Source organism: Cervus elaphus, chromosome 25 (genome assembly GCF_910594005.1).
Source record: "Cervus elaphus chromosome 25, mCerEla1.1, whole genome shotgun sequence".
Lineage (NCBI taxonomy): Eukaryota > Metazoa > Chordata > Mammalia > Artiodactyla > Cervidae > Cervus > Cervus elaphus.
In genome coordinates this window covers 43896162-43914711 of record NC_057839.1, presented here as the reverse complement: position 1 = coordinate 43914711, position 18550 = coordinate 43896162, and the positions used below count along the sequence as shown (strand labels likewise).

Sequence of the window (18550 nt, the reverse complement as noted above, 5' to 3'; positions counted from 1 at the left end):
CCCCAATAAGTCCTGGAACAACCAGTGTGCCCAGTCATGTCCAACTCTTTGCAACCCCATGGACTGTAGCCCGCCAGGTTCCACTGTCCATGGGATTTCCCAGGCAAGAATACTGGAGTAGGTTGCCATCTCCTTCTCCAGGGGGATCTTTCCAACCCAGGGATAGAACCTGGGTCTCTTCTATCTCATGCACTGATAGAAGGATTCTCTACCACTGTGCCACCTGGGAAGCCCCTATACTAAACCTGATCTTAGGCAAAAAGCTGAGAAGCGATCAATAATAAATAAAATATTCCTTCAAATAGGAAAGTAACTTTTATGTAGAAAAACATTAAAAAAAAATCTGATTTTGAAATTGAAATCTCTTAATAAAAAAATGTAACCAGAATTAATTAATTAACATCAGTATAGCACAGTAACACAGCATACCGCTGTGTACTACAGAGTCAGTCTGCCCAGGTTCAAGTCCCCACTGTGCCACATGTTGCCTGAATAATCTTCAGCAAGTTACTTAACCTTATTTGTAAAACATGGACAACTGTCCCATCTGCATACTGGGGAAAACAATACCTACTTCATCAACCTTCTGTGAGAAATGAGTTAATACATTTCAAATGCAGAATGGTGCCTGGTACCATAGTCAACAAATATTAGGCATTTACTGTCATAAATGCAATAGTTATGGGTCACTAGATAATATATAAGTTACTTGCCAATTTTTAAGAGATGCACAAATGTTCTATGCATTCTTCCAACTCTATAGTTCCAATAGACCTATCCATAATCCACTGGCTATTATGAGGTACCAACAATATAAAAGAAAAACAACACAGAAATTAGCATAATGAGAGGAAGCTAAATTAAAGTCATTATGATAAAGGCCAGTTTTATCAGCATAAAAATAAAATATTTTTTTAAGAACTGAGTCCACACTTAGCCTATTCACATTTCAACCTATTAACACACATAGATCCTATTTATATTTTTTAACAAATGAAATAGATTTTGGTAGGAACTTACTAAAAAGTTTGTGGGAGGTGAGACTGTAATTCGATAGTGGAAAAGCCTGCCAGCATTGTTGGTCATAGGACGACAGGGCTTGATGGCCTGAGGGGAAAAACAAAAGTAAGTTTAAGAGTAAAGTGGCAAAATATTGTTACTCAAAACTAGACTGTATTTTCTAGATTCGCATCTGACAAAAGAGGTTTTGTGTGTGTTCCTTCACAAACTGGTAGGAAAAGAACAGTATTCACTTTACCATTAATTGAATGGATAAACATGGGTCGGCTGGTCACTGGTATTCAACCTACCTATTCACATACAATAGAGATCTTTCTAGAACTAAATTTCCATGACGATCGTCCTTTTCATTTGTAAAATAACTCAATACTTGACCTTGCTAACATCCCAATAAACCAAAATGCAAAAAGAACAATCTCAGAAGTGATAGCAGTAGGCTATAACAGGAAGGGGAACAAAGTGATATGGTTAAATACGCTGAGTAAAAATAGAAGGAACCAGAAATGCAGGAAGCACAAGAATTGGTGGGACAGAACATGCATGGAGCTTAGGACAAGAAAAGGAAAACAGCATCAGCAGAATCACTGGGTACTCTGACAGACACAGCGACGTGTGACCCAGACCACCCTTCGGGGAAGGACTTGCTGCCCTCTCTGAACAGTGCTGACAGCAGTCTCCAGCTGTCGGCTCCTTCAGGATCTGTCTGCGTCATGAGCAGACTGCCTTCACCTCATGGCAGGTGTATACTGAGCAAGACAGAGGTACGAAGGCCCAGCCACCACGGCCCACCTTGAACGGGCAATTCCTTGGGTCATCACCAGGCTGACCGGGGCTTTGTTGGGGCTGACTCACAGTTCGGCCAATCCCTCTGTCCAATCTTGCTCATAGCCTCTTCCGCTCACAGGTGAAGATCCCTGAGAAACATCATGTGCCCCAGACTTCACCTTAGCATCTGCTTCCGAAAAATCCAGGGTGTGACAGTAGGTACCAGAGGTGATCCAAGAAAGCAGGAGGTTAACATAAGGTTTTGGAGCTGAATCACCGGCCATCCGACTGGCAATGAACCCATCACAATGCCTCGTGGCACACGTAGCCCCTGGCACCAGATAACACACCAGCTGAAACTTTCAAAGATGCTCAGTGGGAGACTGTACCAGCAGAAGCAGGTGCAATGCGCCAGGTGTTGAAGACTTTGACCAGAAGTTGTATGCATAATGGGATGGATGACTACTGCCGAGCACCACTGATGCTCCACCTTGTTCCTCAAACCTTAGGGTCATCTCAGACTGCTTGCTCCTCATGCCCACAAGTTTCTGATTCAGCAGCTGAGGCAGGCTTGAGAATCTGCACATCTACTAAGGTCTGAGGTGCTGCTGATATTAGTCAGAAGGCCTCAGAGAACCACTGCTCTGCAGAAATGCAGCAGGAGAGGAGGAGGAAAGGTAGCTGAAAACCAGACATGAAAGCAGAGGACCTGCTGAAGACCCACTAGGAGGCTCCCATCCCCAGCAGTGAGAGGTCAGGGAGTCTGCCAGGACTACACCTGGGGCTCACCTGTCAGAGCTGGTGGGCCTTAAAGACTAATTGACAACCATCCGCCGTAGGTCTGTTATTCCAAGGTCAGGGCTATGGAACCTGGGATGAGGACATACAGGTTTTGACGCCTTGTTGTTGTTTAGTCACTCAGTCATGTCCGACTCTTTGTGACCCCATGGACTGTAGTCCACCAGGCTCCTCTGTCCATCGGATTTTGCAGGGAAGATTTCCCACTGAGTGGGTTACCATTGCCTTCTCCAGTTTGACTTCTTGCTGCTGCTGCTAAGTCGCGTCAGTCGTGTCCGACTCTATGCGACCCCATAGACGGCAGCCCCCCAGGCTCCGCCGTCCTGGGATTCTCCAGGCAAGAACACTGGAGTGGGTTGCCATTTCCTTCTCCAAGTTTGACTCCTTAGAGTCCTCTAAACATTCTGAATCTTCAGAGGCAACCTAACCTTGTCTATGAAGAGCAAGCACTCCCCTGTCTGAAGACAAGGAAAGCCCCTGAAGGTGACATTGTCCTCACCTCCCAGACCCCATCAAATCTCCCTACCTGACAAGAGACCTATAATTAGGGTCATTCTACAGCATAACTGCCAGGCTGGATGAAGAACAAGCTGGAATCAACACTGCCGGAAGAAATATCAATAACCTCAGATATGCAGATGACACCACCCTTATGGCAGAAAGTGAAGAGGAATTTAAAAGCCTCTTAATGAAAGTGAAAAAGGAGAGTGAAAAAGTTGGCTTAAAACTCAACATTCAAAAAACGAAGATCATGGGACATCCAGTCCCATCACTTCATGGCAAATAGATGGGGAAACAACAGAAACAGTGACAGATTTTATTTTCTTGGGCTCCAAAATCATTGCAGATGGTGAATGCAGCCATGAAACCAAAAACACTTGCTCCTTGGAAGAAAAGCTATGAAAAACCTAGACAGCATATTAAAAAGCAGAAACATTACGTTGCTGACAAAGGTCTGTCTAGTCAAAGCTATGGTTTTTCCAGTCATCATGTATGGATGTGAAAGTTGGACCATAAAGAAAACTGAGTGCCAAAGAATTGATGTTTTTGAACTGTGGTGTTGGAAAAGATTCTTGAAAGTCCCTTGGACTTCAAGGAGATCAAACCAGTCAATCCTAAAAGGGAATTAGTCCTGAATACTCATTGGAAGGACTGAGGCTGAAACTGAAGTTCCAATACTTTGGCCACCTGATATGAAGAACTGACTCATTGGAAAAGACCCTGATGCTGGGAAAGACTGAAGACAGGAGGAAAAGGGGATGACAGTGGATGAGATGGTTGGATGGCATCACCGACTCGATGGACATGAGTTTGAGCAGACTCTCAGGGTTGATTAACGGACAGGGGAGGCTGGCGTGCTGCAGTCCATGGGGTCACAAAGAGTTGGACATGACTGAGCGACTGAACTGAACAGCATAACTGGTTTCACATTTCACAGCTGGAAAGTACTAAAAGGGAACATAATATCCCACAGGAACTATAAGAACTAGCCAGTGCCAGCACGTGCCAGCAGCAGGAGTTCACACAGGACTGGCAGTGCATGCTCAAGAAGACCAGAACACAAGAGTTGGTTAGGGAAGAGCTGACTTAGTTGGGAGCATTCAGGATCCAAGGCCATCAGGAGATGCTGGCAACTCCCTACTAAGATGTCTCTCAGTCGTGTCTGAGTCTTTGTGACCCCATGGACTGTAGCCCACCAAGCTCCTCGGTCCATGGGATTCTCCAGGCAAGAACACTGGAGTGGGTTGCCATTACTTTCTACAGGGGATCTTCCTGACCCAAGGATTGAATCCGGGTCTCCTGCATTGAAGGCAGATTCTCTATCATCTGAGTCACCAGGGAAGTCCCACTCAGATGTCTTAGCAGCGTGAAAAAGCAACAGCCCATGCTGACTAAAGTGAAAATATCAAAACTGCAGGACAGACAGAAGAGGAAGGAATTCAAAGATTCAAGGAAATGGGCACATTGGGATGATATAACATCTATGCCCGAAAAATATACCAGATAATCATCTTTCATGGCCCAGAGGACATGCCACTGACCAAGGCCAAAAGGCACATGCTGGCAAAGGGGCACCAGCATCAGTAGGAAGAGATCAGTAGTGGCATCCTCTGCAGGCCAGGACTAAGCATAAGAGGGGGCTGACACAGTACACAGCTTGCTGACCACATCAGGGATGACAAGACTCTGAAACCAGAAGCAAGACGATGGAGCTCATTTTAAGAATCCAGGTTACACAATTACCATCGTGACCAGCAGGACCAAAGCAGCAGCCAAGGGGATCTGACCCAAAAGGGTCACAGAAGAGGCTTTCACAGTCTGATGTCCTTGGGTACAAAATAAATGGGTAGCTGACAAGCATACCACCTTAGTTTGTGCCAAAGGAAGAAATCAAGACTGGACACACAAGAGGCTTAAGGTAGGTTGCTCCAATACACAGTCAAAATCCCTTGCCCAGTTCCAGACCTGATCAAGGTTACTGGACTGAAATCCACTGACTAAAAAGGTGCCCAAGAAGCCAGATGCCAGGCCCTATGACACAATCACAAGCAAAAATGGTCACGACAGCCCTGTCCTTCCCCAAAGGGGCCTATGGCCATTGTGCTCAGGGAACTGTACTCTGGAGAAGGAAGAAGCCAGACAGTTCAAGGAGTGCTGGACACAGCATCTGAATCAACTGATTCTCAAAGACTGGACATATCATCCTGGTATCCCCGTCAGAGTCGGGGAGATGAAGCCAAGGTAGTACAGATCTTGGTCAAGGTCTGGCTTATAAGAGGTCCACTGAGTCTATAGATGCACCCAGTGGTCATTTCCCTGGTCCCCAGATGTACCACTGGAATTGACAAAATGGGCAGATGGTGCCACCTCCCCCTGAGTCCTTGATCTGTGGAGTAAGAGCCACCTTAATAGGAAAGGCCAAGCAGAGCCCATCCGGACATCAGAAGCAGTGTGACTCCGGGGGAATGGTGGAGATCAGTGCCACCCTTAAGGATCCAAATGACACAAGGATGACTGCCCCTCTCACGGTCTGTTTAATTCACCAGTCTGGGCCCTAAAGAAATCAAACGGATCCTGGCAGATGACTATAGACCACAAGAAGTGCAGCCAAGTGGCTCTGACTGCACCTGCCATGCCAGGTATTACAGCCCAGTTTGGGCAGACGGACGTGATCTCAGGTACAAAGTGTGTGGCAACTGGCCTGCTGAATGTATTCTTTCCTATCCCAACAGAATGAGGACCAGCTCTGATGAGAACCGGTTCACATTCACATGGAATAGACAACATTAACGGTTTTGCCACCAGCTTGTGTGAATTCTACTCACTGTCATAATACAGTCCAAGGTGCCCCTGACCTTCTAGAATACCGCAGCATGGTATACTGCTCCATTGTATCTCTGACATTATGTCGATTGAGAGAAAAGTCTTGGTAAACGGTACATGCTCCAAAGGGTGGGAGAGAAACCCTACCAAGATTCAGGGTCTCCCAGAGCCACACCATTTTTAGGAGTCAGTGGTTCCAAGACAGCCATGCAAAGTAAAACACAAAACTACCTCCTCTTCCCCTCCCACAGTGAAGAAGGAACCAGAATACCAGGTGAGCCTCTCTGGGTTCAGGAGGCAGCGCCATCCTCAGAGAGGAATATTACTACAGCCCATTTACAAAACAGCACAAAAGGCCACCAGCTATGAGAGCGACTCAAGTGAGAACGGCCTCAGCAGTTGCAAACCACAACTCAGGCTGCCCTGCAATGCGGGCCACGTGATTCAGCAAATCCCAGACTGCTGGTGGGAAAAAATGCTGAGAGGGGCATGCAGACACACTGGGAGAATCACCATGCTGGTCTCTGAGGTTCTGAAGCCAAGCCGTGCTGTCTATCATGAAGAATTATGTGCTTTTGAAAAGCAATTTTGGGTGTGCTGCTGGGCCCTGGCAGACATGGAAGGCATGGCCAAGGGACAGCAAACAGATGTGGGGCTGGAACTGCCCGATGAGAGCTGGGTTCTGCCAGTCCCCTCTGGGCACAGGTTTGGGTGGCGCCACCATGAGAAGGAGGGTGCCTATAACCAGAACCAGGCACGCGCAGAGCAGAGGGCATGAACAAACTGCGCACCCACCACTGTCGCATCAGCACACTCCCTCAGCTGATGACGAAAGACGGGGGGATGAAAGCAGAACGAAAAGTCCAGGCTCAGTGTGCAAGTGGGTCAGCCAGAAAGGAGATACAGGGACTTCCCTGGTGGCCCTGGGGTGAGGACTCCAAGCTCCCAAAGCAGGGGGCCTGGGTTCAATCCCTGGTCAGGGAATTAGACCCTGCATGCCATAACTAAGGTTCCCACATGCCACAACTAAGGGTCCTGCATGTCGTAACTAAGACCCGGTACAGCCAAATAAATAAATAAGTGTTCTTTAAAAAAAAAAAGAAAGAAAGGAGGTGCAAGGCAAAAACAGACTGTGCTGCAGCCTTCTTCATGGGTGGCTCTGAAGACAGGGACGAGGGAGAACCACCTAGCGGGCGGGGTCTCAGGTGGTGTACCTGGTCATCTACTTTGTGTGGAAAGAGAAGTAGCCTGAGGTTAGAATAAAGATGGACTCGTGGCAGAAAGCAAGTGGCTGGCCAGCTGGTCAGAGGCCTAGAAGGAAAAAACCTGGGAAGATCAGGGATAAGACAGTCTTAGGGTGTCCCCGGGGCAGGAGGCATCCACCATGGAAGACGTTCTAAACCATCGAGCTGACAAAATGCCCTGGCCAGGTGCTGCCAGCCAGCCTCAGTCAGCAGTCAGTCCCCTAGAGCTGACAGGATGGGTACATGAATGAAGTGGACAGAGGAGCAGACGGAGCTCAACAGCATCCAAGATTAAGCTGCTAAGCTGACTGCCATGCTGAATACCCAGCCAGCCACCTACAATGACCACCGTTGGGACCCCAATGTGGCACTGTCCCTTGAGGGCCAACTGGCCCCTTGACGGAATGTGGAGCACGTAGGCCCCATCCATGGTGAAAGGGCCACGCGTACTCTGAGGATGGGTTTGCCTGCCTTAGCCAGCACCACTGCCCACCCGAATCTCCCTTCACAGAGGGCCCTGCTGCTCAGCTGTGCAAAAAGCAGTTGGCACACAGTCTGCAGCTGTCAGCTCCTTCCAGGTCACCCTCCACTACAAGAACCCCTCCGCCAAGGGCACGCCCTTTCTCCGGCGGCTTGCTTGGGACAGACGGAGATGCGCCTATGAAAACCATCCCGGCCCCACGTGAGACAACTTCGACAAGCCCAGCTCTAGAGGTCCACCCCAGCTGGACTTCCCCCTCCGCTCAGTCCTGAGCCCACACTCCTCCTGCCTGTGAAATGTCTCCACAGCAGCCCCACCTGCAGAGACCCCGGCCTGAGGCATGCACACGGACACTCACAGGGCACAGGCCTTGTCCCACACAGCCTCATGATACTTGTTGTTGCTTAGTCCAAGTGGTGTCCAACTCTTTGCGACCCCATGGGCTATAGCCTGCCAGGCTCCTCTGTCCATGGGATTTCCCAGGCAAGAACACTGGAGCGGGTTGCCATTTCCTTCTCCAGGGGATCTTCCTGACCTAGGGATCAAACTGGCATCTTCTGCAACGGCACCTCCTTCTTCTTCTTTACCACTAAATCACCAGGGAAGCCCTAAACACAGTGCGCTGAATCATAAAGTGACAATCCTGGGATTAATGAGAATACCTTGCAGAAGTAAAACGTAACGGGGAAAAAAATGAAGGAAAATAATTGATCGGGAGTAGTTACATGTAACTCTTCGATGTAAAAGTGTTCAACTCATCATGCAAACACCTTTGGAGTGTTCCTGACGACCCAGGGGCTAGGGTGTGACACAGGTCAAACAAGTCCGTGTGACACTCACAGCTGAGTGGGGACAACAAAGACTAAGAAAGGCAACGGCGTACACTCACATCCCCAAGGAAAGAGGACGTGTGCCTTACAAGGACAGCACCTCTCCAGGGAGATTCACCACCGTTTACAACAAAAACATGAAAAACAGTTACAATTATGGACCATCTTAGGATACTGAAAATGATTTTTTTTAAAAGAAAAGGGCAACTCAAATTCACTTTGCCTACTTTAAATAATGAACCTCCCAAAGTGTCCTTGATAACATTCCCATTCCACCCCCAAAACCCAAGTACATCTCTTCTCCAATGATTAGTAACAGACACTATCGGGGAACCTGAGAAGACTATTTCCAGGGTATTATTTCACTTATGGGGAGGAGAATAGCAGCAGCATCTGTCTACTTTTGGCTGCTCAGCGCTGGCAAATGTAATAACCCAAACCAGTTACCTCTTCTCCGGGATAAATGCTGTGCCTGATGCCCGTGCGTCTCGCTTTTGCGCTGCATTTGCAGAGTGGGCCATCATTCATCTGCCAGAAACAGAACGTAATTCGTTTTTATTGGGGGGAAAATCCGCTCCATGCACGACAATGCCGCGGAAACTGTGTGGGTTTTAATGTCATGAGTACCGAAGCTCTGAAAAGGCTGTCAAGGTTTGAAGATTAAACGGATGTTCCGAAACCAATAAAGCTGCAAACTGTCTATATTGTCTGATAAAGGGAAACGCTATGACAACGCTGGATTCCCGACTTATTTGTGCAGCCGAGCAGAAAATATCAATGTCAGCGCCCTGTTTGCCCCCATCTTCTCCTACTGCTTTCCAGTATGTTCCTGCTATTTCTTATTTCAGGAAAAATAACTCTTTCACAAAAGAAAAGCCTAGTTTATATTCTGAAGGAACATGTAGAATGCTTTGAAGGTGACCTGCAGATTAAATGTTTTCAAAGAAGAGACCAAAAGGTATCTCAAGCAGAAGGAAGAAAATGACTCCTAGAACCAGAAGAACTTCTAGCACTAATCAGATGATTCTGTGTCTGTTTTTTCACCTGAATTCATTTTCTGGCCATGAACTCCACTCACATGATTCAGTAAGTGAATAATCCTGGGCGCCTCTTGGATAGAAAGCTGCTGGTTAAGCACTACAAAGGGGAAGGTGGGTAATACCTAGCTCAGGGTCCACATGATCAAGGAACCCTTATTCTAATTTTGATGTATGTACTGCTTAAGCCAGCACTAGGAATAACACACATATGATATGCTTAGTAATTTCAAAAAAAAAAGGAAAAAACAGGCTTCAAGAAGCCAAAATGTGAAAAGAAGATGGCTATTCTACATGAGGAACCAGGACAAGAGAAAAAAGAGAAAGAAGGAATCCAACATTATGCTCCAAGAACGTGAAAGTGGAAAACAAAGTGTTAGTGGCTCAGTCGTGTCCGACTCTCTGCGACCCCATGGACTGTAGCCCAGCAGGCTCCTCTGTCCATGGAATTCTCCAGGTAGGAATACTGGAGTGGGTGGTCATTCCCTTCTCCAGGGGATCTTCGCCACCCAGGGATTAAACCCGTCTCTCAAGTTGCAGGCAGATTCTTTACTCTCTGAACCCAGGAACATGAGACACATCTAAATGGAATGGATCACATAAGTGAGTGAGAAGACCAAAAAGGCAGAACTGAGGTCAAAACCTTAAAGGGCCTTAAAAGCCAGTTTGTGAGTTTATTCAATATAAACAGTTAATATGGAATCAAAAAGGAGATCAGAGCATCAGTCTGAAGAATGGAGAAGTGGAGTTCCATTTCTCACTTTTTTGGTATTAATTAAAATATAGATATTTATATATATGATATATTATGAGGCATATATACTCTATATACATACACATATTTCTTTAAAGTTCTATGGAGTTATAACTCATTTTGTCAAAAATATCTCAATAAAACTTTGAAAAGAAATATTAAAAAAACTATAAGTCTCTTTATCCCTTTGAGAAATCTAAAGCTCCAGGTGGTACAAGAGAGGAATAATATGGCTACCTGAAAAAAAAAAAAAAAAAATCACATTAAGATATTATCCAAAATAACAGCTGGCAAACAGAGATGTGATTGAATTCCCACCAAAGTCACAACACATTCCTAATGCTGGGCACAACTTGTGATGAAAAATGTGGAAAAATCATTTAGTGCTCACTTATTTCCAGGGAAGCAAATACACATCTTACATGCCTGTCTTTTACCAGGGTCTGGTCTCCGATACAGATCGGCCCTTTATGAGGCTCAACTATACAGAGGATACAAAACCAAATACAGTCAACACAACACTGAGACTATTTGTTTCTTAATATGAGAACAACAGTCCATTAAAAGACCCCACACCAGGTAAGGGGAGTGATTAATGGAGAAAGGATTTTTCTCAGGGGACACACAAATGTTCTAAAATTAAATTGTGATGACTGTACAATTCTGTGAATATACAAAAAAAAACTGAACTGTACACCTTAATTGTGTAAATTGTATGGTATGTGAATTATAACTTGCTAGAGCTGTTTAAGCAAACTCCGGGAGTTGGTGATGGACAGGGAGGCCTGGCATGCTGCGACTCACGGGGTCGCAAAGAGTCGGACACGACTGAGCGACTAAACGGAACTGAGAGCTGTTTAAAGAGATCCTATACATGATTAATATACCAAAGTCAAGATTCCATGATGTATTGACAATTTGCAAACATTTCTGCTCAATTCTCAGAGAGCAAAAAGGACCACAAAGTACATTTCTTTCAGGCATTCTAACTATATTAATTCTATATAAAAAAAAAAATTAGAGAGCTATAATCTAATATGAACCACGAGAACAATATCAAAATAATGTAGAATGGTATGAATTTATTTACAAAATCTAAATTTTAAATGATCTTTTGCTAGGAATATGTTTTATTATGCTTGATAAGTTGACATGTATTAAAGACACTATTTTTGTATGTATTATACATTTGTAAAACTACAACTCTTTTATAAAGATACTATTTTGCATTATGAATTGTATGTGCATGCTCAGTTGCTCAATAGTGTCTGACTCTTTGTGACCCCATGGACTAGAGCCCCCCAGGCTCCTCTGTCCATGGAATCTTCCAGGCAAGAATACTAGAGTGGGTTGCCACTTCCTACCCCAGTGGTATCCCTCCAACCGTGGGATTGAACTCGCGTCTCTTGCATTTCCTGCATTGGCAGGCAGATTCTTTACCACTGTTCCACCAGTATAACTTCGTAATAAAACAGTAAGTGAAAATAAAAAATAATTATGCCCAACTATGATGTCACTGGCTTCCCAGGTAAAGAATCCGCCTGCCAATACAGGGACACAACAGATGCGGGTTCGATCCCTGGGTTGGGAAGACCCCTGGAGGAAGGCATGACAACCCACTCCGATATTCTTCCCTGGAGAATCCCATGGACAAAGGAGCCTGGTGAGCTACAGTCCACGGGGTCGGAAAGAGTCAGACACGACTGAGCAACTGAGCATAAACACACATGATGTCATTAGCTCAAACACGCTTAATAACAAGGAGAAGTTACAAGGAACTGTGACTTCTACCAACTGGCAAATACGAAGTCTTACAGGGCCTGGGACATTGTTCACTGTATGGCTGCAAGATAACTTCCAGGTGAACTGCTTTTAAAAAGAGCTACAAGTGCTCTCTCCCTCATCCTACCATTCGTCTCCTTCCGTTTACTGCAAGTTTAATGAGGCAGCACCATCATCCTGCTCCCTCACACAGGATTTACAAACATCGTCAAATATGATTCAAGGAACACTTGCTCTGGTGCTTACGCTTTGGAGCTGAACACTGAAGCTGAAAAGAAATAAGCTGTGAAGGATGACGCCCAGCCCTGAGAGTAAAATTCAGTTTCAATACCAGCTACCATGCATCTTCTGAGCCAGCAGTCATAAATGTGATGTGTGGGTCTGCAACCTTCACAGCAAGAACATAAAAGCCTGCGCACCTGGCCTGGGTCGTTATACCAAAGTTCATCATGGAGTCGGTCAGGATGGGCCTTTTTACGTTTGATTTCTGCAATGACGTCGAAAACTTCAGAGTCTGAGCTGCTAGAGCAGGTGCTGTCCTCATCGGACTCGCATTCGGATTCACTGGAACTCTCTATGGAGGTGAAGGGAAAAAGATGCAGAGAAGCTGAAGCAGTCTGCAAGCTGGTTTTACATGAAGATTTTCTATGGAGATTTACATTTTACATGAGGGTTTTACATGAAGATTTACTTCCAAATGACCGAAACGTAAGCATGTATGTTTAGAAACGTTAAGGACAGCTGTTTATCTTCCAGCAAATACTCCAGTGCCTACTCCACACTAGAACTCTGCTAAGCAACCCCATAAAATCTAATAGAGCCCATGATGCTAAGTCACAATCTAGAGGAGGAAACAAAGGATCAATGATTTTTAAAGAAAGACTTGGTGAACAAGACCAGAGAAAATGCAAACCACCAGGGCTGTTTGAGGTTTCACCTCCTAAAAGGTGCAGTGAATCCACCCTGATCCAGAAAGGTCACTGGGGTTTCCTAGAAGGGGTGCAAGTGACCCAGGTACGGGGATGGAGGCGGGGTTAAGCTGATGAGAAGGAAAGGAACACAGATGGAGCACTGCGGGCAAAAGCATGGAGCAAGACTATGGGTGGACTCTGGCTGGAGCAAAGGCCTCACAGGAAAAAATCCAGAAGTGAGGGGGTAAAAGGTCATGAATGCCAGGCTCTGAACACCAGACTGAATCAGACTCTAAATTTTTTTCTCTCAATAGTAACAATAAGAGACTTCAGTCCTTCAAAATGACTAGATAAAAACAGACTAAGAATTATTGTAATGAAATGAGCCAGTCACAAAAGACAAATATGGTGTGACTCTACTTCTATGAGATACCTAGAGTAGTCAGATTCATAGAGACAGAAAATAGAAGGGTGGTTGCCAGAGGCAAAAGGAGACAGGAATGGGGAGTTGGCCTTTAATCTAGATAACTTTCAGTTTAGCAAGATGAAAAGAGTTCCAGAGGTTGTTTACACAATATGAATGCATGTAACGCATTACAGGGCCACACATTCAAAAATCGCTAAGTAGTATATCTTATGTGTATTATGAACATGTTCTTTGTATTTTACTAAAATAAAAAATGAAAAAAAAGACCTAGAACTTGGACTGATCCTAGAAGAGATTAATGCAGTACAGCGTAGTAAGAAGGAACCCTTAACACTGTTGTATTTTCGAGTTTGCTACGTGAGATGGGTACTGTCATTCCTCTTTTAAGATGAGAAAATTGAGACACAGAGAAATCACATCACTTGCCCGAGATCACATTTCAAGTGGTGGAACAAGGATTCAAATCCAGGCCAGCTGGTTCTGTCATGCTTTTCCCCACCATGGACACTGCCTCTCAGCGAGGGAGAGGTAACAAAGGTGGGCAGACGAGAGCCAGGTTAACAGGCAGGAAAAGGCGCACTGAACGTCTCCTCTGCGTACAGCGTTGTGTCAGGGGCTAAGGACACAAAGTGGTGAGAAGCAGTGATCTCAGCATCTCCTTGGAGTCTCAGAATACGCATGTGAAAAGATGCAAGAAAGTGACGGAAACTTTGTGAATAAAGAGAGAGCTTCAAACAGAGCTGGACTCTGGCGGGAGTTTCCACACCCTGGCAGTGGAGAGAGCCACAGGAGATGCCTGCCCGTCGGAGCAAGAGGCGTGGGAACAGGTTCCTGCTTTTGACGGGAGGCTGGACTGTGGTCCCTTCTGATTTTAAGACAGAAGGATTCTAGGGGGACACAGTGGCCAGCACGCCTTGCAAATGAGATCTCTGATGTATTCTACTGAATATAACTAAGGGAAAAGAAAATCGAAAAGAAGAAAGTTACATTGCTATGTATTTGCTGACTGGAACTAAGGAAAATAAAATGGACATTAGGAAATCTTACTATGGGACTCTCAAGGACACATTCCAAAAGTCTGGTATTAAACAATAAAAAAAAAAGGGCACAAGATCTTGGTCTAGTAACTTCAGACTCACCTAAATCTTCATCTAGCTTCGTCTTGGGAGGCTCCCATGGGGGTCTAGCAGCTTTGGCCTTCTCTTGCCTGCTCCCCAACTCTTCCTCAAATTTGTCGTATAAGTCACGGAGCCTACTTGTTCCAACTACAGTAGAATCTCCCTTTGAAAAATAAAGGATCAATATTAGGAACTACATTAATAATAGTCATACCAAAGAGACAGAAGAACTCACTAATAACCAAAGATTTGTAACGGCAAGATATCATTTTTCAACCCTCAATTTAACAAACATTTTAAACACAAAATGCCGAGTGCTGGCAATGAAGCTCTGAATTGCACACACATTTATGGCTGACACAGTCCTCAGGTAAATGCATTTTGCCAACCCTTAGAAACGTTAGAAATCTTCATCTATGCCCTTTTGATACAACAACCAGAAAATCATAAACCCCTCAGAATTCATGACACCTGACACCTTCCTAGAGAACATATACCCCTCCCCTACTGAAATTCACTGATGATATATATGCTACATTAACCCAGTGACCCACAAACCACACAGGCACCCCATGAGCACAGGGACACACACACACATACTCTCTACAAACACAGGGTTCTGCAATACATTCCTGGAGGAAGTTCCTCCTTTTCCTTACTGTCCTCCCAGGTTGAAAATCACTTTAAACACCCACCTGAAATGCACATTTGACATTTTCAAAAGGCACCTTTCCAACATAAAATAAATATTCAATCATAGAATCTGCAGTTATTCCCAAAAGAGGGTGCCTGCTTCCCTCAGCCCCACCTCATTACTGGTGATGCTGGGGAGGCTCTGACACTTAGGCCCTCTCTGCACCAGTGGTGCACAAACAGAAGCCAATGTAGGCCTTGTGGTTTATCAATCTTCCTTCTACACTGGAGTTTTAACACATCCACAGAAATAGGTGAGGAAAAGCAAAAGCTCTGCCTGTTTAAATGTTCTGAACCTCAGGGCCTTCAACTTTATTTCAAGAATAATGATACCCCCGGGGAGCCATTCTCCCCTTCCTCCTTGCTAACAGAACTGTGATTCCCTTCAGGTTTGGGGCAGAGAAGTTGGGATCTCAGAAGCCAGTCCCCCTACGCCACAGATGTCTCTGTCCTAATCCCTGGAAAGCGAACACGCCACCTCTCAGTGCAGAAAGAACTCTGCAGATGCGATTAAGGCTACAGAATTTGAGGTGGGGTTATCTGGATGGACCCAGTTGAATACTTTAAAAGTGGAGAGGCTCTCGCAGCAGCAGTCAGAGGTGCAACAGAAGAGGCGAGAGACATTTAAAGCACAAGAGGGACTTGACCCATGCCGCTGGCTCTGAACATGAAGGAAGAGGTCCATGGGAATGCACAGGGGGTCCAGAAGCCGGGAACAGCCCACATCTGCCAGACAGCAAGGAGACAAGGGCCTCCATGCCACAGCCATAAGGAACTGAACTCTGCCAACAACCTGAATGAGCAAGAAAACAGGTTATCTCCAGAAAGGAGAGCAGTCCTGCCAGTACCTCAACTTAGCCAGGGAGACCCAAGTTTGACTTCTGACCTACAGAACTGTGAGCTAATAAATGTGCCGTATTTTAAGCCATGAATGAAGTCTGTGGAGATGGGTTATGGCAGAGATGGAAAATTAATCCATTAAACACGATTCGGGGCGAAGGGATGGAAGAAGAGATCCCCGGGCACCCTGGGCTCCACCCGGTACTGCCCTCTGCATCTGTGTCTGGGCAGAGGTGTGTACGGACACGACGCCTGGGGCTCCCATGGGCATCCTGCAACCACGGTGGACCCTCCGGAAGACAGCGATGCCCACCTACGGTCCTGCCATCACTAAGGCACTAAATACACACCAGCCACCACCTCCCTCCAGATGGCTTGTCGAGGAAAACAAACCCAGCAAGCTTAAACCACGATCAGTTAAGTATTCTCATTTACAACAACATTCTGAAGTAACAGATGCCTTCTTTCCAGGGATGTTTTAAGGATTCAGGGAGGTAATCTGAGACGCGCGGAGCAGTTTCACAAACAGGGCTCCATGTATGAGCTTCTCCTTGCCTGCATCACCTGAACTATGACTTAAAACCCTGCTTTTCTTTATCAAGTAAAATATCATGCCACCAAGAGAGACCTCTCCAACCTTTTTGCCAGAGCCAACAGTCTCCTGTCAAGCTCACCATAGGTAAGGGCCCAGTCCAAGTCGAAGCTGTTTTTACAAAATTCCGAACAACAGAATGCTCTCTTATCTACCCCACCCACTAAATCTAACATCTCCAGGCTCTCCTGTCCTAAATCTGTAGGTATCCCTTCGTTCACTCATTCATTTCATCAGTGAACATGATGTGTCCATCCTATGGCAAATACACCTAACTTAATGGGGATGGAGGCCTAGTGCCTGTTAGGGGAGAGAGGAAAAAAAAAAGAAAGGGAGAGTGACGGAAAATAAAATGGAGATGGAAGAAAGAGAAGGAGAAGCGAGCACCCAGAGGTCGTGGGGCCCCACAGCAGCGAGGCACAGCTGCTGAGCCCCACGGAGCCCCATCGTGAGCAGCACGTGTGCTGACGCTCCTGAGAGCCCATCCAAGGTGACGACACTGCGACGCCACAAAACCAGCAACCGGCACGGGAAACCTGCTATGGGTACCTCTGGTCAAGGGCAGACTTGCAAGAGACAAACTCAATTCTCCCTTGCTTCTCATTTTGAGGGAAAAACACACACACACGTACAGATGTATACCGCAGAATGCATAACAGAGCTGAGTGACCACCAGCATCAAGACTAGCAGTGTCATCAAAAATCAGAATGAAGAGATCGTTCCATAAACCTGCGGCACTCTTGCCTTTGCAAAGCAGCTTTTGTCTACAGCAGTGGTTCTCAACCAGGGGGAAGGGCGTTCCCTCACCCCCCAGGGGACACTGGGCAACATCAGAAGACAGCTTCGGTTATCACAGGCACGAGGGTGCTACTGGCTTCCAGGGCACAGAGCCCGGAGATGCTGCCCAACATCCGACCCTGCACCGGCAGGACCCGTGCACAAGGGGCTATCCAGCCCAAGACGCTGACAGCACCGGGCTTGAGAAGCTCTGGTCCATAGCTTCTCTCCTACCAGACCTACCACCTGATCCATGGGGTCACTGGAGTAGTAGTTTTCTGAGTGGGTGCACCGAATCCACACAGGCTTAAGGAGTTCTTCCTCCTCCTCCTCATTTTTGTCAGGCAGCGCCTCCTCTGGCTCCTTTTCCTTGATTGAGGTATAATTTTTCTCTTTGCCAGAGCCCTGGATGTCACTCCATCTGTCTTTTTCTTCCTCCCAGCGAGCTCTCTTCTTCTCCCTGCTTGGGGAGCGACTTCAAAAGGGGGCGAAGGGAGGCTATTAAAAATGTTCTTTCCTTGTAAAACTTTTCTATTTTACCTGTTTAGTTCATTTGTCACCTAAAAGAAAAATGTCACGCCAAACCACCATATTCATTTGTATGAAAAACCAGTGACCCCCTGACACCAGTCTGCTGACATCAGAATCACCTGAAGTTACTTTTTTAAAAATACAAATTCCCAGGCCCTACCCCAGATCTACTTACTGATTCACAGTCTCCGGGGGTGGGGCCCAAGATTCTGTATTTTTAATAATCTCCCCAGGTGATTCTGGTGTGCATCCGGCAGGTTCAGGAGCAACCGGCAAACCATAACTCCTAGAATAGAAAGATCTCTGGGAAACATGTGGACATCTCCATCTATAGACAATCTCAGCATTGAGCACACTAATTTTGAATTCTCCACATCTTGCTTTGCCAAGAGAAAAAAAAAAGTCTTCACAAAACATGGTCTCCACTTAGCCATAAATTTAGCCTGAGGACCAAAATCCAAAAGTGAACCAGTTATACCATCCCTCACCATTTCTCCGGAAGCCCATACTTGGGTATTACTGCTTAATGAACCACCAATTCACCTAATTCTGGTCCCCACAAATACTAATAGTAACTCAATTAAAAAGGAAAAAAGCAATTCTATCTCCTTGAATCGCTGGAGCA

At 45.9% G+C, this 18550-nt stretch overlaps 1 protein-coding gene across 5 annotated transcripts in view; it reads right to left on the bottom strand.

The window, feature by feature from the left end:
* Positions 1-18550, bottom strand: part of DROSHA (drosha ribonuclease III) — a 119419-nt gene that overhangs the window by 84630 nt on the left and 16239 nt on the right. For 3 of the 5 annotated variants that reach the window (XM_043887468.1, XM_043887469.1, XM_043887470.1), the window contains 6 exons: positions 18101-18211; positions 17638-17869; positions 14513-14654; positions 12455-12609; positions 8910-8990; positions 1021-1107 (listed from right to left, as the gene is read on the bottom strand). In XM_043887468.1, the coding sequence (XP_043743403.1) occupies positions 1021-1107; positions 8910-8990; positions 12455-12609; positions 14513-14654; positions 17638-17869; positions 18101-18211 (808 nt within the window). The remainder of the gene's footprint in view (positions 1-1020; positions 1108-8909; positions 8991-12454; positions 12610-14512; positions 14655-17637; positions 17870-18100; positions 18212-18550) is intronic. The other 2 variants (XM_043887471.1, XM_043887472.1) reach the window with 1 other exon arrangement.